Source organism: Sparus aurata, chromosome 21 (assembly GCF_900880675.1).
Source record: "Sparus aurata chromosome 21, fSpaAur1.1, whole genome shotgun sequence".
In the NCBI taxonomy this organism is placed as follows: Eukaryota; Metazoa; Chordata; class Actinopteri; order Spariformes; family Sparidae; genus Sparus; species Sparus aurata.
In genome coordinates this window covers 24,674,633-24,701,721 of record NC_044207.1, presented here as the reverse complement: position 1 = coordinate 24,701,721, position 27,089 = coordinate 24,674,633, and the positions used below count along the sequence as shown (strand labels likewise).

The window sequence follows — 27,089 nt, the reverse complement described above, 5'->3', positions numbered from 1 at the left end:
GTAAACACGGTTGGTTTTCAAATGGTTGCAATCTGTTTTTGTTTTGAACTTTTTTATGGAATCGGGGTTGTGACGAAGCGTACGGGAGGATTCATTTATGTTTTGTTTTTGTCACTTGAATGTACATCACACTCAATATTGCCCTTAACCAGCGTGACGCCAAGTGATTACCTCCGCCATTAATTTCCACGCACAACGTTTAGTCCCACACCAGCACTTTGTAAACGCACTAAAAAGGGTTTTTCGCATATTGAACAAAGAGGTTGCTGAATAGGCAAACGCTGATGTATACACTTTATTTTCCCCCCCATGATAAATAGTTGGACAAGATCACACTTTCCGACTGTTCTGCATAGCTCAAAACAGACGCGATCTCTTTTCATTTCGCGACTCCCCGCTGTGCTTTGAAGCACCGCGGCGACTTCCCCTCTCGTATGTAATACCTTCGCTTCTCACGTTGCTCTCGACGCGGGGCATTATTTCAGCATGAAAACTGTGCGCTCCCGTATTCTTTTTGTTCCTGTTCCTGTTACTTCATCTCTAATGGGCAATTACTTCAGACCCATAGCTGAGGCCATGTTATTGCACCAACCCCGGATTGATTGGTTGCCCGTAGTACTCAGCTTCCGCAAGCACTTTAAGGTTAGATTTCCTTGTTTAAATAATGGATTGCAATCCCATGAAAAGAGGCTGCGTGGAAAAATAAAAGGTTGAGACCGCTCTTATTGGAGGGGCCCTTTCAGTGGAGATGAGAGGGGGGGGGGAACGCATTCCATACTAGTCTCCAGAGAGTACGCTGGATATGAGACGCACAAATGGCAACGTATTCTGTTTGTCTTTCAACCCCGTTAACTTTTTTCTCCGTGCATGCGTGCTCGCGCGCGAGTTTGTGTTTGTATCCCGAAGCCCGAGGTCAAACTACGCCACGTTTCACAGGTTTTTAAACTTCCCACTGCAGCTACGCACCGACGACTCCCTCCCTCCGCGGGCTGTTTCTCAAACCTCCCATAATGCTTAATTTCCATCAAAGAGAGAGACATGTCAAACTTGACACAGCAGGAAGTCTACTTGCTGTGGGTACTTACAGGAGGAAGTCAGGGGGATTGTGGGAATTAGTGGAAATATACTTCTCCTCCTCTGTTCAAAGAGTCTTTGTAGTTGCAGTGCCTACCGGGGTGCTGTGTGTTTGTGTGTGTGTGTGTGTGTGTGTGTGTGTGTGTGTTTGCTGTGTTTACAGAGGTACCAATGCCCCCCGCTAACACAAGCCACGACAAGCTTCCTACAAACACTCGGGGATACCTCAGACTCCAATTATCGCGCTGCAAGTGTCTATAAGGTTGAGGTAAATAATGGAGAAAAGTTGTGACAGAAAAGGGATGGATCAGCATCAAATAAAATTTGAAAAAAATAACTAAAAATACTCACACATCGATGCCTGGAGGTTTGTTTGCATTAGAGGACAGCCAAGGTTGTTTGGCTCCTTTTGCTGTGGAACTCCTGCGCTGAACTTTGCCTTACATGTTAAAGCTTCAAACAGAATGTCTCATATACACTAATGACCGACTCAGGCGAGATACGGCCTCAAAGTTAAACTAATCTGAAAGGAGCCACACATCGTAACGTCACTTCAAACATGTCTCTTAGTATGCATCTTTAAAAGGCGCAATATGTGAGAACGGGCCGACAGAGTAACTGCTAACTGCTGCTAACTGTAGTCGCCCTTTGCTCGTCAGCTCAGATTGAAGTGCAGCTAGTGGTCTGGGAGCTTGAAGAACTGGGTGACTGTTGGCGCTTACACCAATAGTAGAGGAGCTTTGGACCGGGATGGGCTGGGGCTAGCTGGTCAAGCAGACATCACACAAAGATGTCATAATGTCTAAACTGTTATCTAATCACATGAAATATTATTTTAGTTGTATTTTTTTGTAAAATTCTTACATGCTACACCTTTAATCATAAAATAATGTATAAATATCATGGGCAACAATTCAAGCGGTGTTATTTAGCATATCTAATAAGGTTGAAAATTGAAAAGCATCCGAGTTTAAAATATTTCAAAGCGAAACATGCAGTACCTGACAGAACATACTACCAAAAAAGATATACAATTATCGTCTGTAATGTATAAATGACAACTGGACATAGATTTATGTCAAGCAAGGCAGGGCAAATGGAAATATTCAATAAATAGTAAAAAAAAAATGCACAATGGTCAAAGGAAAAACTATTTCACAGTGCAAAAAGAACATAAAAGTGTTCCATTTGTAGGATCATGTTTAGCTCGAAAATGCTGTCAAATTATCAGCCCGTGTTTTTTTTTTTTTTTTTGTCAACTTTCTATTAGACATAATGATGCTGCGGTTGTTTAGAATATCACAACGCTCGTGTTCCCCTTGAAGAAGGAGTTGGAATGAAGACTCACAGCAGGCGAACAAAAGCCTTCTATCTGTAAATTGGCAGTTTGCACATAACGCGCTGCAATACAGAGAGCGCGATTTAGACAACGAGGCTCCTTTTGCGCTGACAAATATATCATAAGCGTAGGAAACAAAGACATGCGAAGCGAAACTGAACGGCCCTGTGAATAATGTGGAACGCAGGTGCGATGAGTTAAGATGGAAAAATCTGATGTGAAGAGAAAAACTTCCTGTGATGACTGAACCGACGGCCGACAACTTTGCCTCGTCATTTCCATTTGAAAGTCATTCCACTTTAGCCAAGGACTGACTGTGTGTGTGTGTGTGTATGTGTGTGTGTTTGTTTTGCGTAGGACACAAAGCATTGCGAGAGGGGATACAGTAGACACAGTCACACACTGAGCTTTGTAGATATGTGGCACTCTCATATCTGTTTATTGATCAGAGCAGATGTGCGTCAATCAATCTTATCTGGGCTCCACACACTCTCCAGCTAACCTCCAGAGGCAGGCCAAACCAATACCGCGCCACGCTGAGAGCCCAGAGCTACTCATATTATCATCAGACACCTTGAGCAATTTTTTTTCCTCCTCGTGCGTGCATGTGAGTGTGGGAGAATATCAGGGTGCGGAGCGAGAAAGGTGCATTAGAGGACAGACGGAAGAGACGGAAAGCGATAGCTCGGCGCCGAAAACCAAGATTAACCTCGCCTTTATGTAGGCGTTATTATCTATTCCTTAGAACTCCGTCTCCTGCGCATCACGCCGGGACAAAATCAAACCTCTCGCCATCTGTAAAGTAGGCTGCACAGAAGGCTGCCATTCGCTACAGATTAAGAATCAATGCTAATGCGCCTTTCGAGTACACCGGAGGTGGATGTGATCAAGGAAGAAGTACGACACGCCGTGCTCAGCAAAACGCATGAAACACAATCAATTCAGCCGTTCCAATGATGTGGAAAATCTGTGATCCAAGGTACGCTGATGCCTTGTTATGTGCGAGCCTAAAATAGAACGAATACATGTCGCCTGTCTGCACTGAAGTGATTTGTTCATGTGAGTAGTCCATCATTTCTAAAAGCGAGTGAATGATGAAAAGCAGAGGGATTTGAAAGCAGGGTGCTTGAAACTGGCAGAGGCAACGCTCTCGAACAGCGAGTGTAGGATGTTTGTGATAAATGCCTCTATTGTTATCCGTTACTTACCTCGACATACGTTGCCATTGTCAGGCTCAAACCCAGCCTTGCATGTGCAGCTGCCGATAGGAACCATCCACTCTCCGTCTCCGTTGCAGTAGAGCTTGATGGGCACATCTACTTCCTCTGAGTTGGGAATGCAGATTCCTCTGGCAATCACCAGGGAGGTGCTCTCGGCCCCTGTCATGGTCTCTGGAAAGATCGCAAAGTTCTGCACCACACTCGGGCACTTCTTATAAAAGACCCTGACTGACAGCAGAGACATGCAGGCGCCATAGTCCTGAAAGGCCAGGTAGAAGCCGTTTTTGGACAACGGGCCGAAGCTCCGCACTTCTGTGTTGACTTTCATCAGGCGACCGCCGAAGTCCACCTGCGAGAAGCTCTCATCTGCGGCGATGGTGTCCACCTTGAGGTAAGGCGCCTCCATCCAGAAGGCGGTCCCTTTAGTCGCGATGACAGCGTCAGTTTCATAGTAGTAGAGGTTAAACGTCTCCTTGCACGAGCCGGGGACGTTGGGGATGGAGCTGCAGTCGCGCACGGTGAACCGAATCTCCACATAGATGCGCTGTGCTCCACGCCGATCAATGAACGTGGTGAGGAGCCAGTTGTTTTGGCTGGGCTCGAAGACGTTGCACACCTGGTAGGTCCTGATGGTGTTGAGGTTTTCGTCGTAGCCGCTCACCTCCTCCCACTGCAGAACGGGAGAGACGAGAGAAGAGTGCACATGGTTAATTAGTTAATCATCGGTGACACATCTGTGCTGCTTATTTTGAAAGGGAATGCTAATATTGGCTGAGCCACAGAGAATTTGTACACATATCAGTAATCTCCCTGAGGCACTGAATTTGAGTCGACTTCCTGGATTAGCAGAAAAAAAAAAAAAAAAATCAGCCAGTCGAGCTGTGGGGCTTATTTATCCATCGAGGATACACAAATGTCCTTCTTTTTCTGAATCACAAACAACTTCTTAAGTGCAGCAACAGCAAAAACACCACTTTGCCGCCTTGTTCTCTAAATACGCTCAACAGCTGTAGTATGTGTACTGCCACTGTATAAGCACAAACCCAGTAATTACTTTGGATGTGCTGCTATTTGCCATCTACGCCGAGCGTGGCTGGGCCCTGAGTTGATGCATTATAAAATACGGTGTGTAACAAATTCGAGATTATGCACTATTGAATTTCAATTAGACAGTCGAGGGCTACAACATGGCAGCCAGGAGCCTGATGAATGGGTGGGTCTGATGGAGAGGCATTTGCTTCCAGAGTGAAATACACCGCAGGCCATTTTTCTCTCAGGTGTGACCCAGAAAAGTAAGTTGGATGAGCTTTAAAAGCCCCTTTGGGTTATTAATCCCGCGCACCAAATAGTAATGGAAATGCGGCATTACAATTTCACTGGAATCATTGAGATCTGGGAAGGGAAATAAACTCAAATAAATAGAAGCTTGCGTAGAAGCTTTCAGATAAAAAACAAAAAAAAAACTGAGTGACTGCCCAGCTGTGCAAAAGTTGCCAGTCTGAATCACAGTAAATAGGCTGCGAGTATTAGGGTGAGGGGTTGGGGTCTGCCATTTACGGACTATTTCAGTAAGAATTCTGCCCTTTTACTATAAATAAAGTCAGATAAGTTGCTCTTTAATGATCACCCTTGGGAGAAATTCCCAGGTAACATAGTAGCACAGAGGCATATGTGTGTAACCGTTCAAAGTCCTGATCATTACGTGAAACAACAAAAACCTCTTAGCTAGCAACCGTAACGCTGAAAATGGTAAGTTTTGATGGAGAACCTGGATCATAGGCCTGCTTTGTTCTCTGTGGGGATTAAGCCATTTAAATGCTAGGGCTCATACTCCATGTGAAAATATTCCACCAAAACAAGTTTATTCATTGATAATAATCTGTTAATTGATGCATTCTGGTCTCAACACCATTTCAGACGATTGTAATTGGTGTCAAGAAATCTGAGCAAGTTGAACGCACCCCTATACCAGGATACAAACGTGTTCAGCCAGTAGTGCTGTAGTACCCAAGATTGGTCTTGAGCATTGATCTGGATAACAAAAGAGGCTTTTTGAAAGTCTGATCTTGGAATCAAGTGCTTTTTTACAAGGTCTTGTCTTGCTCTCAGACAAAGAAGACTCTGGAATTTACTTCCATTTCAATTTTGTGCACTGCGGGTGTGTTTTTGGCTCAATGGTTTTTCATGTTTCACATTTACTTCAAGCATGTCATGCAGTGTAGGACTCGCTCTGGTTCCGCCTTGGTCTTAACCCCTAAGAGTCTCTTCTTTGGCCTTTATATGGCTTTATTGATAGGACAACTTCAGAGATGACAGGAAACAGGATTAGAGGGGGGGGGGGGGGGGGTGGTGACACAAGGCAAAGGGCCTCAGGTCGAATTCGCACCCCGTAACGAGGGCAAAGCCTGTGTACTTGGGACGCCCACTCTACCAAATGAGCTAATGGGTGCCCCAACCCCTGAAAGTGTTGCTCTTGCCTTGGTCTCGGTGCACTCTTGGTTTTGGTCCAGACTCGGTGTTACACCTAGTCAGACCTTCCTCCAGTGCTAAAACGAAGTGTGAGACTGGGTGAAAAACAGACAGTCTACTTATAATATAAATGTACTATTTCAATTTGTGAAGCTATTATCATAAGAATAGGTTAAACTTTGTCATACAGCAGCAGAACAGACAGATAAAAAAAAACCAAAAGGCCGCATGCATTGCGACAGCCACATAAAAGCTCCGCTGACTTGAAATGAATAATCTGTGGAGCACAAAGAGTAATTTGAAACACTTTTGAATTTTTCTCTCCTCCTCTCAGATCACTTCCACTGTCTGTCTCGATACCATTCTTTATACTCCTATTTGAAGCAACAGCCTCGGCTCGCAGATTTATTTCTCCAAATTCCCACCCCACCAATGATCCAAACAGCTGTAGGCGAGGAGAAGTTAATGAGGTCTATAGTGGAGTGAGTGGGCCTCCAGTCAGTTCGTGTTTCTTGTGTGCATACATCTCCTGGTGCTTCCTCCTTCTCCTGACCTTTAAAGCCCCAGCTGCTCAATCAGGCCTAATGGAAGGGAGAAGACATCAACTCTCCACGCACGGCCCCAACAAATGGAAACGATTCAGAAAATCTCGAAGAAAACTTATGCAAGGCGAGATATATATTGGATGCATGTGGGACGTCCAATTCCGGGCTGGAAAATATACAAAAAATAAATGAGGATGATAACAGTGTTCGGCCCCGAGGAGTACACGGCAGTATTTGGAGGAAAAACAAGAAAGGTTTGGGTCAGGCTGGGGGGGGAGAGGAGAGGGAAGAGGAGGGCGGGGGGGGGAGAAGACGCATGGCGAACAGTGACACCGCTGACATGATAAACGAGTTTACAGAAATCTGAGGTGCAAATTAAAGCCTTTTTTTCTCACCGCTGCTCCCTCTGTGCCCACTCCGCTGTACTCTCCTCTCTCCCCCCCCACCGCCTTCCCCTCCTCCCCCCTTCTGCTCTCTTCTCTCGTCTCTGCTCTGTAATGACCATTCATCAGCATTACAGGAACCTGTCCCTTTCAGCACTGCCTGTTCATTAATACCGCCCGCCCTAGGCTCCTCTGCACCCGTCTGCTCCGGTCTAGGAGGGGGTCCTCACTGCCCCTCGTCTAGCCAAATGACCACCATCTTTCACGCCAGAGAGAGGCCCGGGGCGTCTCCAATAATGCCCGTCTGAAATCTGTCCAGAAATTCATTGGCTCGTATAATAATGAACTGCAATTTTTTTTTTTTTTTTCTGTTTCCTTCTCGGCTGATACTCGGTGCCACCATTGTGTCAAAGACAAACAAAACTATTACAGGTGCGCCGGTTACTTAGCAGAAATCACACTCGGCAACACGGTTTCCTTCTGTCCTTTCGGCGCTTGGTATTCATCTGCTGTCCACGTCTGTGTGTTTTGTGTGAGTGCGCGCAGAGATCTTGCTGTTTATAATTTGATGGTTTACCGACCACATATTGATTTGCTGGCTGTTGTTTTGAAGAGCTCGAGGCTACATGCCGCATTTCTGCTTCTGTAGGTCCAAAACATTTGATTACCCCGAGTATTAACGTTGGTATCCATTATTTTCGCATCTTCTATCATTTTTCTCTCTTCCGACGCCGCCGAAACGCACGTGACACGCGCGTTTAAGATTCAAGGGCGCCATCTACGTCGGCGGCACATGCCTTACAATCACATCAGCTCTCTGCCTGCGTTTTCCCATTTCTATTTCTTTGCTCTTCCGCAGACCTTTTACATCATTTAAATCAGATCTATCTGCCGCACCACTCCGTGACACCTCTCTGACCTTGTCGGCGAAGAGAGAAGAAGAAAAAGGAAAAAAGGATCATCACCTGTCACCTCACTGATAATGGAATTCCCTGGTCCTTCCATCCATTTCCTCCTCAAGGATTTGTATATAAAATAACACTGTTAGTGCCATGCTGTGCAGCCTATATTTAGTCCGACGGTTATGGACCTAAGCGCAGATGAATGTTCCACGCATGTATCATTCATATCGGCTCAAGGTGAACAAGGTGGAGGCTTGAGTGTGATTGTCACCGCGTTGGAAAGTGCATCTTCCCTTTCATACTCCCCTCCACGGAATGTCTCCCATACGTACAGGTGATAAGAGGTAATGTTCTCCCTGTAGCAGGCGGGTAAAGGAAGCATAGAGTTGTCAAGGATATGAACGTGGGAAAAAAAAAAAAATGAAACAAAAGAATACAGTGGGTTGGAAGCTGACCAGCATCGCTCTTGAAGAGCATTTTATGTGACTCAATAAAGCCGGCTCTCTCTCTCAATTAGTTTTAATGTACACAGCTCTGCGTCGCACTGTTTTATCATTACCAATCTCACTGAGCACAAACTTTCTTGCTGATGAAACGCCGGACAAATATCGAGAGCCTCTTTGCACAACACTCGTTTTTAACGCCAACCAAATGTACCCATTGGCTCCACTCTAATGGCTTTGCTTTTGCCACTAATATAGGAGACACTCTTCCCCTGCCCTTGATTGTCAAGTGTGCCCATTGTGTGTGTCATTATAGCTGCTCTGTTTTATGGGCAGTAGCGAGGAGATGGAGGAGCTATGGATTCACGGAGCGCTTAATGTTTGTGTTAATGACCAGTCACAGCTAGCTGAGCTGGAGAAGAGAGGGCGGGAGGGAAGAAAAGAGAGACAGAGTGATGGATAAAAGAAAAAGAAAAAAAACACACACAGGAGTGGAGAGGAACCGAGGAGAAAGGGAGGCCGGTAATATATTCATGCTGATGTTCCCCTTCCCACAGCCTCAGCCCGCTGCCATCAAGCCATCGATACTCTGCCCTCATAAAGGCCATTCATCACATCGATCGCCATTACCTTCAAAGGCTAAAATAACACAGAGCAGCCCGGATGGCCGCAGTCTTGCTCTTAAGAGGGCCGCAGCATCCAGCAGCGAGCCGGGGACAAGCACAGCCCCAATCACAGAGCCGAGAGTAACCTATCAGAACACGGATGTAACACCTGCGGGCAATAATAGGAGAAATGGGCCGGACTAATGAGTCATTTAGAGCAGGCGTGGTGGGAACATGACAGGAGCCGTCGTACACATGCTGCACGATTCCAGTCAAGCTGCAGCTAAAATAACAAGCGTGACTAACAATTTTACAAAAGGTCATAGCCCCCTTCTACCACAGGGACTTTTTTCACTAGGAAAATGGTTACCCAGAACCCTTTTCAAGAACGTTTCTTCAGGAACCTAGATATTAAATGTATCCCCGGGCCGTCACGTAGCCCCTTTCCTCCTACAAGAACTTTGTCGATGCAAGTATGGGGACTTTTTTAGAGAGCTTGGGAAGTTTTTAGTTACATAACCTGGCACCTTTAAACCACCAGAACTTTTGTGGACTTATTTGTGCACCCAGGAACGTTTTCAGGAAGTTAACTTGCTTCTCAACTGAAGGAGCCTGGATCTTAATGTAGCCCCTGGTTCAGCATATAGCCCCTTTCCTCAACAAGAACCTTTCTGCACAAAAAAATGAGGACTTTTTCAGTAACAGAGGCACCTGTTTAGGAACTTCGAAAGGTACCTAGATCTTACTGTCGTCCCTGGGCCGAGCTCAGTATAACCCATAGGGGCTGGGGCTTGTACCCCCTAATGGCCAAATTGGTGTGGTAGCAAATTTTCCTGAGCTGGCCTTTGAAACTTCTAATCATTTCTAATGGCCTGATTACTTGCACACAAACCTGCTACAGCTTGTGTACTGAAATCATTCACACAGTCCTCAGCAGTGGCGCCACCAGTATTTTCAAGGTTACTTAATAGACAATTTGAATGTTGTTAGACGGAGCGAGATGAAGAGAGAGTGGGCGAATGTCGATCGAGTGAACCTGTGTAATAAAACAAATGGATTTTTATTGTCAAACTATCTAAAAAAGTAACCGTTGTTGATGATCGCTGTTTTGGAGACTGGTTGTTTTACCTTTTTGGCATGTCTCCATAGAGTTGCGCAGCAGCAGACACCAAAGAAATATCAGCGACTGTGTGGAGTTGTTTTTTTTTTTTTTTTTGTTTTTTTTTGTCAGGGAGTAAAATTGAAATTTCTCCAGAAAGCTTATCATCTTCCCGAGTTCTTCAAAATGATTTGGAGCCATCAAACATTACCTTTAGGCCGTTTCTGGATTTGGTTCTTAAGTTTCATATTTACAGGGACTAGTTTGTGGAACCGTGCCAATGCTTGCCACAAAATCAAATTCAGAAATTAAGTATGAGCAATATGACTTCTGTCCCGGTGCACTGTAACTCTACCCGCGATCACGCAAACCAGCCAAAACACTTGGCAGCAATAGGTCCGGCTGTGGCTCGGCCTTAACTACACACACATGAAGACGGGTCCTGACTACTTTTTGGCTCATTATTCAACTTCAGTCGATTCACAAGAGACTAAATTGAATAGAGGAGCATCCACTGGGCCGATCTTTGACCTCAAGTCTGCCGTCTCGATTCTCGGCGGAGTCACGCTCACAAAATGCTTTTCAAATCCATCAGCACCACTTAATACAGCTACATGCTCAGACATATTGAACACAGATGGATGATGAGCAGCATTTCCACACTCCTCGTCTGAGAAAGGTCTACGAAATGCCACCGCAAATAGTAGATGAGAGTCTGGCAAGTGTTTCTTGAGCGGCCGTCAAAACACCCATTATTCAGTCTGACGGGGGGGGGGGGGGGGGTTTCCAGCAGGACCCAAGGCAACAGATGTATGAAACGGCAGACGGCGCTGGCCAAATGGTTCCTCTCCGCCGCCACCGCGTTCCCCTTTGACTCGGCACCCCGACTCCGCTCTGCTGATGCAGCTTCCACCTGAATTTTCAGTTCCCTTTTCAGTTAAGGCACTCGAGTTACCCTTCACAAGGAACGCCGTCAGTACCCGAAGGTTACTTCATTTTTTCGCGTTCCCCAAAGGACCCTGGGACTAGAGCCTGTTTGTATAGTGATTTCTTTGGCCAACAGTACGCCGAGGGTGTTGTGCTTACATCTGTAAACCCCCAAGAGGAACGGCTGGCACATTTTTCTGAGCACCCAAGAGTTGTCTGCTCATCTATCACTGCAGGTCTAAAACATGTAGGCGGAGGAGAGCAGGAGATTGGTTTTCATACTACAGGCCTAGGATGGACATTTCAATAATAAGCCTATTTGTTATTCATGACAGCGCAACATTGTACTGAGGCTGGGAAAGTATACCTTTACAGAATCCATTATTTTAATAATTAGGCAGGAATAAATCAGCATTTAAAGAGCTGGCTTTTGATAACAAAAAAAAAAAGAAAAGAAAAGACAAGTAAAGAAAGAGAAATAGCACACATGCTGGTGAAATTCACATTGAGAGATTCGAAAAAGGCCAAGGTCTCAGAAGGACAGTGGATTATAGGTGGACATGAAAAAGCTGAGATAGGGATTGAACTCTTTATGCCCTTGCTGAAGGATGCTCTTCTCATTTTGCAAAGCTCGCCGCCAATGGTAATCACAAGCCAGATAGCTTCTTTTTTTTTTTCTTTTTTTTTCTCTTTCCAAAGGCGGTTTCGAAATCCCTCTGACTTAATGAGGACATTTGCATTTCAACCTTTGGGTCCGTTCCTTGAAGTCGATGGAGTGGACATGTCATACGAAGCAACAGTTGGGGCTTTTTTTTTCCGCGTTCACCAACAACCGCAGCTGGATTTACTCACAGCCCCCTCACAAGCTCCGAGACACTGCCTCTTGTAAATTCACATATTCCGAAAAGCTACGCCTCATCTCCCACCTCTCTCTCACACACACACACACACACTGCAGCCTCTAAAATATGCGGTGGCATGATTGCTATTATCATTTCTGATCAGCTGTGTTATTGAATGAGGGCTGCTGTCAGGCCAGTTGCATGGGAATGATTATTTTGCGGGGCATCTGTGGCCTAGTTCCGCCTGGCTGAATGTGATGGATGGGGAGGAAATGGTGATGTCTGAAACACTCCCAAGTCCTGCCAGATCCCAGCCACTCTATAATTACAGTCGCACAGTTTGACTGAGCCCAGATAAAACTCCGTCCGCATGAGACTCATTGAGGGGCTGCTCCCCGGCCACGCCCTTGCACCCCGATCGATGCGCTTATCGAAACGTCGCGTTTAAGCAACCGAGATTGATTCGATGTTGCCGAGTATAGAACCTTCAGAGACTTTTTTCTTGTGTTGCCGGTACTGGTGGCCGTCACACGAAACTCAATCTGAATGTGTGTTTGTGAGAAATTACTTGCAATTTGGTCTCATTACAAGCTCCCAAATGTCTTTTGTGTGCCTTTCTTCTTGGATCCTGAAAGCGATGCAGATAATGTGGCATCGAGCGAAAACAGCCCACCCAAGCTTCCCCCGCTCCCCCATCCAACTTTTGTAATATCATTACCAACACTCGCGTTTTCAATTACGCCGCTTGCTTTGAAGCCGGCAGCCGATCTGCTGGCCTGAAGATGTTTTGAGATTGTGGCGCTAGTAAACACGAACCACCTTGATATTGTGGGAGTTCCTAAATGTAGCTTTTCTACTGTTCACACTGAAGACGACAGGCTTGAAATGAGCTTGAGTTTCTTTTTTTTTCAACCGAGAAGAATGAAAATTTTCATTTTGACTGCAGGCCTTTTTTTCGCCTCATCGTTCCTACGGACGATTTAAATAAATCGGATTATTATTAAGACAAACATAAATCACGGAGATCGTGGGCGGAGGAGTTTATTTTTGCGAGGTTGTTTGATGTTGTAGGTGGGGGAAACAGAAACGAGTGAATTCATAGAGCAGCTGATGGGTGAAATGGAAAGATAGGTACTAGATTTCTTCTCCTCGAGATGATTGCTGAGCTGCAGTTTCGGTGATTTTAGGAACATGTTTATTCTACTGCACATTTAATGTCTTTTGGAGGCAAAATGGGGATTATCGGCTATATTAGCAGTTACACATGTCATGGTTTGGGTTTTTTGGTTTGTTGATTTCCTGGTGTATCTTGTAGTCGCTGTATGCCTTCTTGTGTCTTGTCACTTTTTTGACTCCCGGCTCACCTGTATTCCTCGTGTTCTGTTTCCCTCTAGTGTTCCTGTGCTCGTCCCCAGCCTGATGTTCCCCCCCACACCTGTCTTCCATCAGCCTCATTAGCACTGCCCTGTTCCCAGTGTCTCTCCACTTACACCACATCCCCTGCGCTAGTTTAGTTTGTACTTAAGCCTGTGTTGTTTTTGATTTTTCCGGTTTTATGCCCCTCCTGTGCTCTTGTGCTCCTGTGCCTGTTCCTGGTCTTTGTGTCCCTGTGCTCCTCAAGATTGTTTGATTTGTTTTCAGTTTTGCATTTTTCTTTGGTTCTTTCCTTGTGTTTCTTACTGCCTCTTTGGATTTCTGACTTTGGATTTTAGATGTCACGTCGGACATTAAAGCTTGGTTTTTGCCTTGGCGTGTCTGCATTTGGGTCCTATCTTGTTTAAACTGTGGCTATGAACGCCAGAACTATCCAATCATTTATTTCAACGGCTGAAAACAAAAGGGATAGTGGTAATTTGCCCTTGTCAATCAGATCCGCCCACACAGTCGACTTATTCAAGTCTTGGCTCAACACATTCTTTTACTTACTAGCATTTGAGCCCTTCTGATCTGCTAAAAGGCTGCATGTTCAATGTGGGTTTTTTTTTCTGTGCTTTGTTTATTTCTTGTGTTAATCTTTGATCTTGTTATACTCACATCGACTGTTTTGGGGCTTTGTATAGCAAAGCTGTGTTTGAATGTGGTGTATGAATGAAACGAGCTGAAGTGCAATATGTAAGAACTCGCCCCCGGTCAAATTTATACTCGAAACACATAGGGTGAAAGCACTAGAGCCAGTGTAACTGTATACTGCTCCTAACTTTAGCTGTTGTTAGCTAGTTAGCTCAGTTAGCTGTGCAGCTAGCAGTTTGGACTGGAAGTGCAGGGACCAGGGCTGGGCTGGGGCAAGCAATACACAGACATCAAGTCAGAACTGCTATTCATTTAGATTCTGTTGGTAATTAGTTTGCTTTTGAAGGTTTTTCGACTAAAATTCTTCCATGTCGTTCCTTTAAACTAAAAAGTGAGCTCTGTGAGGAATATGATTTGTTTTCTTGATTCGGGTATTTTCAGAATCACCGTTTAAGGAAGGAAAATAAATCAACGAGGGGTTTGGAAAAACCTCCACGAAGTCAACAAGGTATTTAAAATTACAAAAAACAAGGTTAATGTAATTGTGCTGAGAGAGAGAGAGAGAGAGAGCGAGCTGTTCCTTGAAGGCTTTTATCTCGCGGTGCACCTGGCGACACCCACTCAGGTGCCTTTTAGAGAAACCGCGCAGCTGACATCGCCTCGGAAGCAGTTCAGTAACCAGTAGCAACATTACCCTGAATCACCCCGTGTTAAAGGCTCAGGCGGCGTGTTGTGTAGAAAATCCGAGACCCTCTCCAACCTTATGGATCCATTGTGGAGGATGATAAGAAGCAAAGGCTAAATGATTCACCGTGGCGGTATGTTAAAACTGGAGATGTGAGATGTACCGGCAGGTGTGCCGAGAGGAGAGAAATTCTAAAAGCAGAAAAAGAGCAAGACGGAGAGACTGAGAGAGAGAGAGAGAAATCTACGGAAGAACAGAATTTAAAAAAGAGTAGGAACTTAAATAATTCAGAGCGGACGAGAGGAACGATGACGAACAGGGATGGGACATTTCTAACAAGCGATAAAGGGGGGAGTGAGAGAAATGCCAAAAGAGGGGAGCGTTAGAGTGAAAGCTGTCGCCCTGCAGACTCGCTGGGTCCCTCCCACCCGTGGCTCCGGGCGAGGCCATTTAGGGGCAAGCCACAAAGAGCGTGACAGCAGGGGACAGGAGAGTGGCAAGGTATCAAGGCTTTCAGGTACAAAGGGGACCCTGCCTGTCTACATGTATGTGTAAGGTGTGTGTGTGTGGGTGTATAAAAAGCCCAGCAAAGCATGACACTTGACAGCCCTATCGTCCACACACGAGGTAGAGGGGGAGGCTCGGGCGAAAAGGGAGTCTGAGCTCTGAGACAGACAAGCCGGAGCGAAGAAAAGCAGGGGAAAGAAAAAAAAACAAAACACTGAGTTTGTAAGAATGGGAGGATTTAAAGCCACTTCTGCCGGCTCTGTAGGACTGCTGATGTAGCAGGTAGGAGGCGCCGGGGTAGACTAACAATACCTCCACACACATACAGGTCAGCCTCCAGCCACTCCTCCGAATTCACACCAAATTAAAGATAGACTAGTTTCTCCTTTTCCTTTCGTTTTTTCTTTTTTTTCTTCTTGCCCCGGTTCCATCACTTTGTTCTTTTATTTATTCTCTGATGAAAAAAAAAAAAATGTCCTTGGTTTTCTAATACATCCAAGAGAATTCCTACGTGTGAAATACGAGGGGGGGGGGGGTCCACGGCAAAGGAATCAATAATTGAAGTAGCCGCATTTCAAGGGTGGAAAATAGAAACATGGAGAAAAAGTAAAAGTGAAGAAACAGTGACACAATTTCAGAATTAAGCCTGTAAACATATTCTGCTCCGTCCGAAACTATACGCAACGTCTGCCTCGCAAATGAGATTGGGAACGTAAAATGAAATCTTACCTCACGAATAAACAAATGCTGAGGGCTAAAATGTGATACGAGAGCGGTTCCACAGAAAGCAGACTAACAAAATTACACGGACACACACACACACACACACACACACAAACACAGACAAACACACACACAATCACTGCATTGTGATCCAAGCCATTCGCTGTTTTACCATTCCGGCCTTCACGCTGAGCAGAGATGTCTGTGTCTGAGCTCGGAGCAAATTCCGCTGTCTGGCTGCACACCTAAATCACACTCAACGACCGTGGAGGTAAAATGAAACAGGTCTCCCACTGCTATGACAATGTCAGCTGTGCGTGTGTGTGTACGTAGAAGAACGAACCCGCAAACACATTCATTTTTCTTTTCCTCTTTTTTTTAACCACAAGTCATTTCTAAAGAGTTTCTAAGGAGTCATACATGTGAACGTGTGAATTCTCATACACGTGTGCGGCTTCCACCTGTCTGTGTACGTGTGTGTGTGTGTGTGTGTGAGTGAGTGTGTGTGTGTGCGCACGCATGCATGTAATGAAGGCGCTCATCTCACCTGGCCGCTGAAGCGCAGCGACATGACTCACTCGTTTTTTTTTTTCTCCCTCCTCTCATTCTATTTCAGCTCCAGTTCAGAGTTCACCTCCATCCCTCCCTCATCCCTCTCTCTCTCTCTCCATTTCCTTCAAGCTCATCCTGTCTTTTTTCTTTCCCTCTCCATCTCTCTTCGACTCTTTTCATCTAGATTCAATCACTCCCCCCCCCCCAGTCATTCCTCTCTACCTTTCACTCTTTCATTTCACTTTACTTTTCCAGCCTGTGCTCCCTTCTGCCCGTTAAGCCACTGCCTGTCTGTCTGTCTGTCTGTCATGGCTATGAATAATTGAGGTGTATTGAGTCTGGTCAGCAGATGGTGAGATGGCTGTTATGGATCTATCTGCGCTCTTTAGGAATTGCTGAGTGTAGGCTGACACCTGTCCAGTGAAGGCCCGCGAGAGGCTTTTGCCGAAGCGCAGGGCGCAGCGGGGGGAGCCGGTACGCCCCGCAGACGTCTCTCTCCTCCACCAGCACCTGCACTTGTGCACGCTCCCATATGCAGGTGCAGATATAATATGCAGCAGCACACGCATGCACTTATGAATATGCCTGAGCACAAACAAACCCACATGTGGAAAATACAACGGAGGGCGAGCGCAAACAAACATGTCAGGGCGAGATCGCTCCCGTCGCCGTCCCTTTCTTGTGCACCTGCCGCACCAAAGGACAGAGGGATTTCTGCAAAATCTCCTCCTGATGCTTCCGCCACACTCCCGGTGCCTTCTCTCCCCGTCTGTCGTCTCCCCCAGGCAGTTATCCCTCCACGCCCCCCTCTCTCTTCTCTCTCTCTCTCTGCTAGCTCGGCCCACTCTTTATCCCTCTCCTCCCAGAGCCCCAAACAACCACACCAAACCTGCCCTGTTTCTCCACGCTCGACAGCACCCGCAGCCCTCTGTCAGCTCAGCCACCGCTGCCTCGCCGACCCCATAACCCCTCTCTCCCCCCCAACCGGCAAAGGCTCTCACCTCAAAGCCTGGACGCCGTCTGTGACCTCCCGGAGTCACATGACTTAACCCGAAGCTCTCTTTCCAACACGCACACCCACAGCTGAATATTGCACTTCCACACAGCCATTTTTTTTTGTTTGCCCTGTTGACTCGTACCCTCCATCACTCCAGTTCCTCCTTATCCCTCCATCCCCCGCCCCCCCCTCAATCCTGACCCCGCGACCCCTTTCAGCTCCTCCACCATCACGACCACATTTCTCTCCCTGGCTTTCTCACTCACCCCAATTCAATCCCATCTTCCCCTCATCCATATGAAAGCAATTTCTTCCAGGTGCCCCTTTTTTTTTATCTAAATAATTCAAGAGAGATGCAGAAATAAATTAAGATAAAGAAACGTTGGTTTGGAACTCCTCGGCGTGTGACTGCCAAGACGCTCTTTTTCTGTTGTTTTATAGCAGATTCAGTCAACAGCATTTTTGGTTTCACTACCGGGGAACTCTATACGTCTAGTTAAAGGGGTTATTTTTTGAGTTGTTGTCACTGCTTTTAATGGCAGAGATGAGAGAATATCTCATAGGAATTATAACAAAAGACATAAAGGGTGATATAGAGGGGCACAGAAGGGCTCGTTTCGTCCATTTGGCTTCCCCTCTCGTACCTTCGTGAAAGGCCGTCCTTAAATGTCTGGAACACAAGACCCCAGCTCGTCACCTTCCTTATCTCCTTCCCCGCTCGGTGTCTGTGCTCACATTATGCACCCAGACAGCCAGATTACCGCCAGATAACACATTTATATCCAAAACAAAAGTGGGGTAGGCTCTTAAATCCTAGCCTCAGCTTGTTCGGTGAGTAATCCGATTCATGTCCGTCTCCTCCCGTGTTCTGAACGTTCACTCTGAAATGTGATTTAAGTCAACATGTTGTGTAGGGAAGCAGCATGTGGACTGTCAGCGCAGTGACAGGCTCTGCAGTGGGTGCACTTACTCTACCCTTGTGGTTTGTTTTGGGGTTTTCTCACATGTAAAATGATGCAATGGTTGAACTTTTTCATTGCTTTCAGGTTCACTTTAGGGCGTTTAGTCAATTTAGTTGACAGGATGAGCAGCTTTGGTGCCAGTACAGACCGCAGGCTGCTGTACATGAGTTACATTTGTGATGTTCGGGATGTTGGACAGTTTTTGGGGGGTTTTGCACCAAAGTTGCTTGGGGAGGATTTTAAAAAGGATCATGGTTTGGATTAAAATAAGTATATGTAACCTAGCAAAACAGAAAAAAAAAAAACATTTCATTATGATTATTACTACAATAACACATATTTTTACGTTCATAATACATCAAAATAGCACACTCAGATAACACATTTTAAATGAACTGCACACTGGGAAGAACTGCTTCTGTGTACCTACAACGATAAAGACGTTTTTCTCTCGTCCCCCAGGCTTTCTCCAAATAGCTGCTCAGCTCGGCTAAATATGTGAAAAGCCGACTCAATCTTTGTGCATTATTCATATTTTCAGAATCAATATCTGTTTTTATCTCACTAAATAAACAGTAAGATGCTCAACAATTGCTCTGTTCATGCTTAAAAAAAAAAAGGGCAGGAGAAAACACAATGGAGCTAATTAACTGTATCGGTAAGAACTAATTCCAGTTGTGTTCTTTTGCCAACCTATTATTTTATAATTCGAGCCTCTGAGAGACTTTTATTATTTAAGGTTTCGGTTCATGCATATATAAAGACTCTTCAGGAACCCGGTGAAGTCTGCAAACGACCATGAAATCATGTTGGCTGATAAAGACATTGTCTATAAGATGAAGTTTAGAAGCCAGGTTATAGTTTAAAACTCAGAACCTTCACATTCGTAATCAGCGCACGTACATTAGTGAGGCCGGTCTGTGTGTGTGTGTGTGTCTGTGTGTGTGCGCATATCTTTCATGTCTGCTGTGTCACATTGCCAGCTGGCAAGTTCAGGGTTCATTTGCTTTTCTCCACTCCATATTTTATTTGTCACAGGGTAACTGTCTAGGTGGGAGGAAGGAAGGAAGCAAGGAAGAATGAAAGAAAGAAGGAAGGAAATAAGGAGAGAAAAACAGACATACAGGAAGATGGAAGGAAAGACAGACGGACAGACGGAATGAAAGAAAGAAAGACAGACAGACAGAAAGAAGGGAAGAAAGAAGGAAAAACCTGAAAGAGAGAAAGAAAGAAGGAAATAAAGAAAGACAGACTGAAAGAAGGAAAGAAAGACAGACGGAAAAAAAGGAAAGAAAGACAGACGGAAAGAATGACGGACAGAAAAAAGGTAAGAAAGACCGACAGAAAGAGGGAAAGAATGACAGACAGACAGAAAGAAGGAAAGAAACACAGACAACAAGGAGGAAAGAATGACAGAAAGACAGACAGAAATAAATAATGACAGACAGAAAGAAAGACAGATGGAAAGAAGGAAGGAAAGACGGACGGATGGAAAAAATGACAGACAGAAAGAAGGAAAGAAAGACGACAAAAAGAAGTAAAGAATGACAGACAGACAGAAAAAAATTATGATAGCCAGAAAGAAAGAAAGAAATAATGACAGAAGGAAAGAAAGAAAGAAAGAAATACTGACAGACAGAAGGAAAGAAAGAAAGAAAGAAATACTGACAGACAGAAGGAAAAAAAGAAAGAAAGAAAGAAAGAAGGAACTCATAATTATGAAGGTGAGGCAGAGAGGGAGAAATAAGACATGCGAGGGGAATCTTGTAATATTGTTTGCTGTACACATCTGCTTCTCTCTGGCAGATGCGACAGTACGAGTGTGCGTTTGCATACCGCCGCGGCATTATACAGTATATATTCATGTGGCCGGCCCCGATACGTCCTCATGTTTACACCACCGGAACTAATGACAGCGCTCCTGCAATCCTTCAGAATTAACCCTTCAGGTCAGCAGAATGCAAACACACACACACACACCAGACACACACATATACACTTATATATCGCATGACCTCCTGAAGGAGAAGTCACTAAAGGAAATTAATGAGATGTATCTAACAGTACAGGGACAACAGAAGCGTGTGTGTGTCTTCTGCGGATGTGTTTGTTAGAGAGGCGAGTTTCAGGTTCACAAACGGACAACTTTGACCATTCAGCCGCTGGCCACAGACACATATATGCATTATTAAAACCAGTATCTGTCAGACTTGTCAAAGCGCAGTGTTTATTCTGTATCTTTTAAATTGACACCTCCGTTCACACCCCCTGCAGGCTACAGTCAACAGTTTCTTTTTTTTTTTTTCCCCCAGATTTACCTTCAGGGATGACTTGACGCTCATACACAGATACAGTACGTTCAAATGTCGGGCCTCCGTATCGATGCCATTCTTACTCTTAATCATCTCCAATTAACCAAGTCTGACGCAATCATCTTCAGCTCTCCAAGAACTCCATTTAAACCCTGCTGAGTTCAGTGAGAGTTATGAGAAATCGAGTGTGAGAACTGTACATGTACACGTGCTGCATCTCTCTACCGATGAGGTCAAGGCAGCCGCGGAGTGGGGCTGAGTTCTTCCAGCGAGCCGTGTATGTGAGTGTATTCCCCCTTCAGCAGGTCTCTCCTCGCCTGAACTTTTACACCAGCGCCAGCTTAAAAAAACTCTCAACACAGACAAGAGGCTCTGTGCGCCCGGAGGCTTTCTGAACCGAGCGGGGCTTCGATGGAAATCGCACTGTGGATGTCTCCGCTCGGTACGTCTCGCTGGATATTTTTCTTCTTTTGCAGAGGAAATGATGTGACAGCGGTGCGAGGCTGCATGAAAAAAAAACGTCATGTTTGTTCCGTCACGTATTATGTAAGAGTGATGAAATGCGTGTTGACCCAGCTGATCCTTTGAAATTAAAAAAAACAAAAAAAAAAAACAAGACAGACCCAGCCTTCCGGATGAGCAGCACCGAGCAGAAGAATGATCAACCCAGCTGCTCTGGGACACAGATTTTGCCCTTTTCCTTGTCTAATTAGGCCGGCTCGCCCTCTTTTCGTTGCATTTAAAGCCAAAATCTTTACATTTGTGACCGGAGCAGCTGCCATTTGTCCTTTGTTTTTTTCGCTTGGCGTAGGCGTGTTGCTTCATTTTTGCCAGTGACCATGTCGGCCTCCAGATGTGGCGCGACGAAAGAAGCAGTGCAGAAAAAGTGTCTGATTCTGAAGATTTTGCACTGTGATGCGTTCGAGGAACACGGGCAGACATGAGCGAGACATCTGCTGCGAGATCAAGTTTAAAAATGGATTGTGCACATGCACGCACACGCACTGGTATTCACATAAAATGAGGACACAAAGTTATACCGGGTTCCAGGTTGTTTTAGTTAGCGCTCCTTCGGGGAGACAAAAAGGTGGGCCGCCACACTCGCCAGCAGTTAAACAGAGCCAAAGCCCTGTTGGAGAGCATTAAAGGGCTCCCTTTATACGTGTGTAAAATGCCTCAAAAAGACCCAAAGACCCAGAAAATGCGGGGAAACAGTCATTGTCTGTCCCGGATAGCTCCTGCAAGACTCGAGCTATCAGTGTTGGTCTATGGAGCTTTTCATTGAATTATCAAATTACAGCACAGCAGAACAAGGCCTTAACATTCTCCTTTGGTCCATTAGTGTAATAGGGCGATCATACCTTTGATACTGTGATTCTTCTTTAATAAAAACACAGAAAAAAAAAGAAAAAGAAGAAGAAGAAGAAAAGGAAACTGATGACCTGGCAGTTTCTTCAGTGTCTCACTCCTTTCATGTGCACGAAAACTACCTGAAAGTTGAAAAATAGTTTCCCTAAAAATCCGGGCAAAAAAAAAAAAAAAAAGCCCTGAGCGTTCTCCATCCTCTCAGCTCCTCCTCCCCCGTTTCATCCTAATATCTCCACTTCCCTGCGTAAATGTATCATTACAGTATCATTATGTCTGTGGTATCCCCCCAGCCTCCATTTACAGGGACTTAGGTTCTGTGTTCTGGGGCTTACGTGGACCCATTATATCATTAAGTCATTATGAGCCAGGACAGAGAGAAAATAATACCCATAATAGGAGCTACATTGGGCTCTACTTAAGTCTATGCTCCCATCCTGCCTGCCTGCCTTCCTGCCTATTTGTCTGTCTGGCTTATCTGTACGTGCGCCGTGTTTCATGTTACAGAGAGAGTAACTTCAGAAACTGTTTTGTTTTTTTTTCTTTTTCTTTACTCAGCATGCGTATGTGTTGGCAATGATGAGTGACTCACCCCGGAATTAGGATACGCCGTCCAGCCCAGTTCAGCCGTGGCCACCCGAGTGTCCATCACGGTCTCTGCAAAAAAAAAAAAAAAGAGGAGGTAGAGGGAGAAGAAGACAGCGGTTAGCCTCAAAAAAAGCTATTTTGAGTATCATTCCACGGAGTTGAACCGCATTCAAGCCCCAGTGATCACTTGACACTATCATCAATGAACAGAGAGGAGACGAATCCTTCACGGTGTTTCATCCATCTCTGCTAGACTTCTGTTAAGACAAGAGACGTGGGAAACAAAGCCTCGCCGTTTTTTTTTTTTCGCTGGAAGGGATGTCTGAGAGCCGCTGTCATGCTGTTAAAACGCTGAGCTTTGTATTGCGTTCTCACCCGCGCGAGCGCGAAACTACAGTACGTGCATCCGGCCTCGCGCGGGGCACAAAAACGCAGTCGCCCGCGTAGGGAATAAGTGGATGTTTTTGTGTGTGTTTCTCGCGTAAGGGCGTGCGCACGGGCTTTTGCATATACGAGGTGCTGAACTTTGTCACATTGTTTTCATGGATTTCATGAACAGCGGAGACAGCCCCTCCGAGGCGAGGCAATCGCAGTTTGTTTACTCCTGGCGGGGACGTTCCCTGAAAATCTAGTACAGCAGAGAGGGCATTAATGAGAAAGGAAAGGGAAAGATGCCTTGTGTTTCTCTGTGATTTTCTGCAAAAAAAAAAAAAAAAAAAAGAAAAACCTCAAGATGTGCCTCGGATAGCTATATGGCACACCGGTTGCACACAAAATGAGACGATAAATAGTTACAACCTGGCAACGGAGCGGAGCAGTTTTGGAGAGGATTTGAATTTATCTATCTCACTTTGGACTTCTATTACATAAAGTGTCATATCGATGAAATATAAGAACATAACCCATTCTTGCTCCCGCCCCTCTCTTGCTAATCCTCAGCGACGCGCCGTAGACAAATACGTCTGGCGGCTCACCCAAGGAGTTTGTCAGCCACCGGTTTGATTAATATCTGCATTGTTGGCACACTAAAAATCTGGAAACCTCGCACGGCTCCGGGAAAGGAAGAAAAGAAGCGCGCGGCAGGTATCACAAACCACAGGTCTCTCCAGCCACAGACGCAGATTTATGGAGTGACATGTTGGCCTTAGAAGTGTAATGATAGATTCATAATTCCCCCCGCAACAGACAGTTTATCCTCTGGACTAAATCCTCCATCTTATTGAGAGTGAAACCAGGGCATATTTCACTTTTTTTTTTCCCTCGATTTTCCCCCTTGCCACAACATGCCCTCGGCCACGTTTGTTGTGGCCAAACAGATTAAAAAAACTGGGAGGCATAAGAGTGAACGAGACGCCTGGGCGATGATCTGTGGCAGATAAAGCAGGGTGTGAGGGAATCTTTTCCGAAGAGTTTACGGTTGCTGTGTCGTCTTGCTTGGACATCATCCACTATCACAAGGAAAATGGCCGGCTAGCGACGCCCACGCGCGTTGTTGATAAGGGAGAAATCTCGCTCTGAACACGCGCAAAAGGCAGAACCGGCAGGCGCTGCCCCTCGTTTCGTGGAGAGGTTCCAGGCCTCGGCAACCCTCCGTTTGACGGGAAAGAAGCACGCACGCCCGCAGCTGTTGCTTGTTTGAGATCCCGCTGAACTCGTAGTGATTTGGAAATCATTCCAAATGATGGAGCACTCGAAGCCCGTCATCTGCAGTTCAAGTGGTCTTGGTTAAAAAACGAGTACACTGAGGATGAGTGACAAGGCACCGGTAGGCAGGAAAAGAGGCCTTTCATTCTCAATCTCCACTTACTGGGGAGAAACTGTCCTCAGACATGAAACCAATTAGCCTAGGTAATTCAGCCGCACGCACGCGAGAAACACACGCCGCGGCGCGCACGTCGCTCGCACGCCCGCGCCGCGTGCCCACCCAGAGAGCAATTTTCTGTGTAGACCTACAGTGACAGCCTTGTTCACACCCGTCTTCCATCAGAGTATTTCAATTTCCCTAAGATCAGCCTCGCCTTGTTTGGTTTCCACAGCCAACCAGCCAGCCAGCCAGCTCCAGCCTGCCCGCCCGCCTGTACGACTCGCTGTCAGCTGGGGAGATAGGAGCATGAAACAGCCCTCAGCACCAGCCAGCGTTCTGGGGACTGCCAGCGCTTTCTCAGGGGAAATCACAGAAGCTTTAGTCAAATCACACAGGCAGTTGGTAGGCCATTTTCCATTTCCTTTTAAAAGCAAAGGAACCAGGCAGGGGTTGGGGGGGGGGATTGGGGGGCAAGTTGGTGGAGGTAGGAGACAAAAAAAAGAGGTCAAAGGCCCCACAGGAGAGGCGGCTGAGTTGTATCATGTGACCCAGCCATTAGCCGAATCTCAGAGCCGCGGATGAGTAAATGGAGTATGCTAAGTGGTTATTAGCGGCGAGGTGGGGCTCGCAGAGGCGTCACGCCACAGCCGGCACACCTGTCCACCGGCACGGGGGATTTAAAGAATGTCCCCCGTGTACGTGAGTTTTTAAGTGAGCCGTTACGCGAACCATTCATCCATTTAATCGTAAGTGAATTTCGAGTGCTTTATTTCGAAAATGAGCTGCCCACATTAATTAGAACAGCCCGAGCTTTTCAAAATGACAAGAGGCACAGTTTGGGTTTTATTGCTGAAATTGGGAGACATTGTTTGACCTGAGCTTACAAAACAATTAGGTTTCAGAGGAACTGATTATCTTTTGTTTTTTTATTTATTTAGACTAAATCGTCGCTGGTCCATTTTATATAAAAAAGATAAGGAGACAAATTGAAGGTGCACTATGTGGATTTGGGGAAGGACTTTTAATCAGAAGAGAAAGATCTCTGTTGACTGTTTTTTGCCTAAACTGTCTTTGTTTTCATGACTGAATAAATTGAATAAATAAACTGGCAACAACACAAGTGCATCCTGTTCGACTTTGTTTATGTGTGGCGGACCCTGCCACCTTTCTAGCTTAAAACAGTGTTCTGGAGACCTTATTTTCCTCTGAGAACAGCTTGTTTATCCAGTTCTGGGGGGGGGGGGAATCTTTGTTTGTATGATTACCTCATTGATTTTTTGAATATTAAAATTCTGTGTATGAATTTCTTTTCCAAAACGTCTTACTGCTCCTTTATTATCCACACATGTTTGGATAAAATATGTCCGTTTCTTTGTCTCCAGACCTGAAGTAATTTGCTCCAACAACAAAAAAAAAATCGTGCTGTAAGACCTGTGACACTGATTCATCTCCTCTCCTGTCTGTGGGTTCCAGTAGTTTAACTCCGGGTCACTCCTCAGCTTAGGCCGTAAAACCCTCGTAAAAACAATTAGCCCTCCTTTTTTTTTCCGTCCCCCGCCTGCGCCTCGTTTCTGATCTCGGTTATATCTGACCACATATCCCATCACTCGCCCTCTTCTTTCCCTCGGAGGACGAGAAAAGACAACGGCGCGCTACCGTCGCTCATGTTTGGAGGGTAGCCCAGAGCGTTTGCTCCTGCATCCGTATTCTGCCTCGTCAGCTCCACCTGCGAGCGCCAATAAATTAAACACCGCCAGGTTCACTAGCAGTTCAGTCGGTGGGAAAATTATTAACATAGAGGGCTTAATGTTGACTATGTCACCGGGGCTCATAAATCCACTGGAGAACAATAGCTTGTAGGTGTCAGCATAGCCGGTCTTAAATGGATTTTAAGGGCTTCGACGCCCCGGGATGTTTTGTGACGACATCGCAGGAACATTAGCGACTTTTAAAAGCGTACAGCGGACGTGGGCTGGCTCATTGTGTAAGGCGCACTCAGGTCGATACAGTGCCAGCGTAAAAAGTTCAAAAAAATTAAATAAAATAAAACAATCCCAGAGGTCGCGAGCCCCGATCCAAAAAAACCCGAAGCTCGACCGCGGGGGCCCCACAGCGCCCAGTCCCAGAAAGCACAGCTCCTTCTCATTAGCAGCAAGTGGCAGATCAATACCAAATGGTGGGCTGCTTCCACAGATAGAGAGAGAGAGAGAGGGAGGGAGGGAGAGAAATGAAGGAGCGAGAGAGAGGCTGCATTAAACATTGATGGGGGCCTTGCGTTGCGGATCGATAAGGCAGCCCCCTTCACACAATTACACGTCAGCAAGCGGTCGCCTGATACATCACATGGACACGCACGATTACATATCGCCGGCGCTCGGACTGAGGAGCATCTACACAAAAAAGGCAGTTCAGGGAGGAAAGGATGGCGGGGACGGGTCGTCCAATCACTCCACCCCCCTTCTTCGAGCCTTTATGTATGACTTTTAAGTCCACAGTTTGCAAGTCAGAATGGAAACCTGTTTGTGTAATCCCCCCCTCCCCCCATTTGTGGCTGCGTCTGTATGACTGTACAGCTGCCGGTCGATCGAACACGTGCTCAGGCGCCTCTCCCAAGCTCCGCCGGCTCCTTAGTCAATACGGCAGACGCTTTCCCTTCGGATTTCCCTTCCCCGACCCAGAACACCATTTTTTCCCGACCGTCTATCCTTTAAAGCCCTCCTTACCCTCCGTTATCCC

The 27,089-nt window shown here is 45.9% G+C and overlaps 1 protein-coding gene across 2 annotated transcripts in view; it reads right to left on the bottom strand.

The window, feature by feature from the left end:
• ephb1 (EPH receptor B1) overlaps window positions 1–27,089 on the bottom strand; it is a 175,502-nt gene that overhangs the window by 101,578 nt on the left and 46,835 nt on the right. For both annotated transcript variants that reach the window (XM_030402437.1, XM_030402439.1), the window contains exons 2-3: window positions 22,554–22,618; window positions 3,622–4,303 (exon numbers count right to left, since the gene is read on the bottom strand). In XM_030402437.1, coding sequence (XP_030258297.1) covers window positions 3,622–4,303; window positions 22,554–22,618 — 747 coding nt within the window. The remainder of the gene's footprint in view (window positions 1–3,621; window positions 4,304–22,553; window positions 22,619–27,089) is intronic.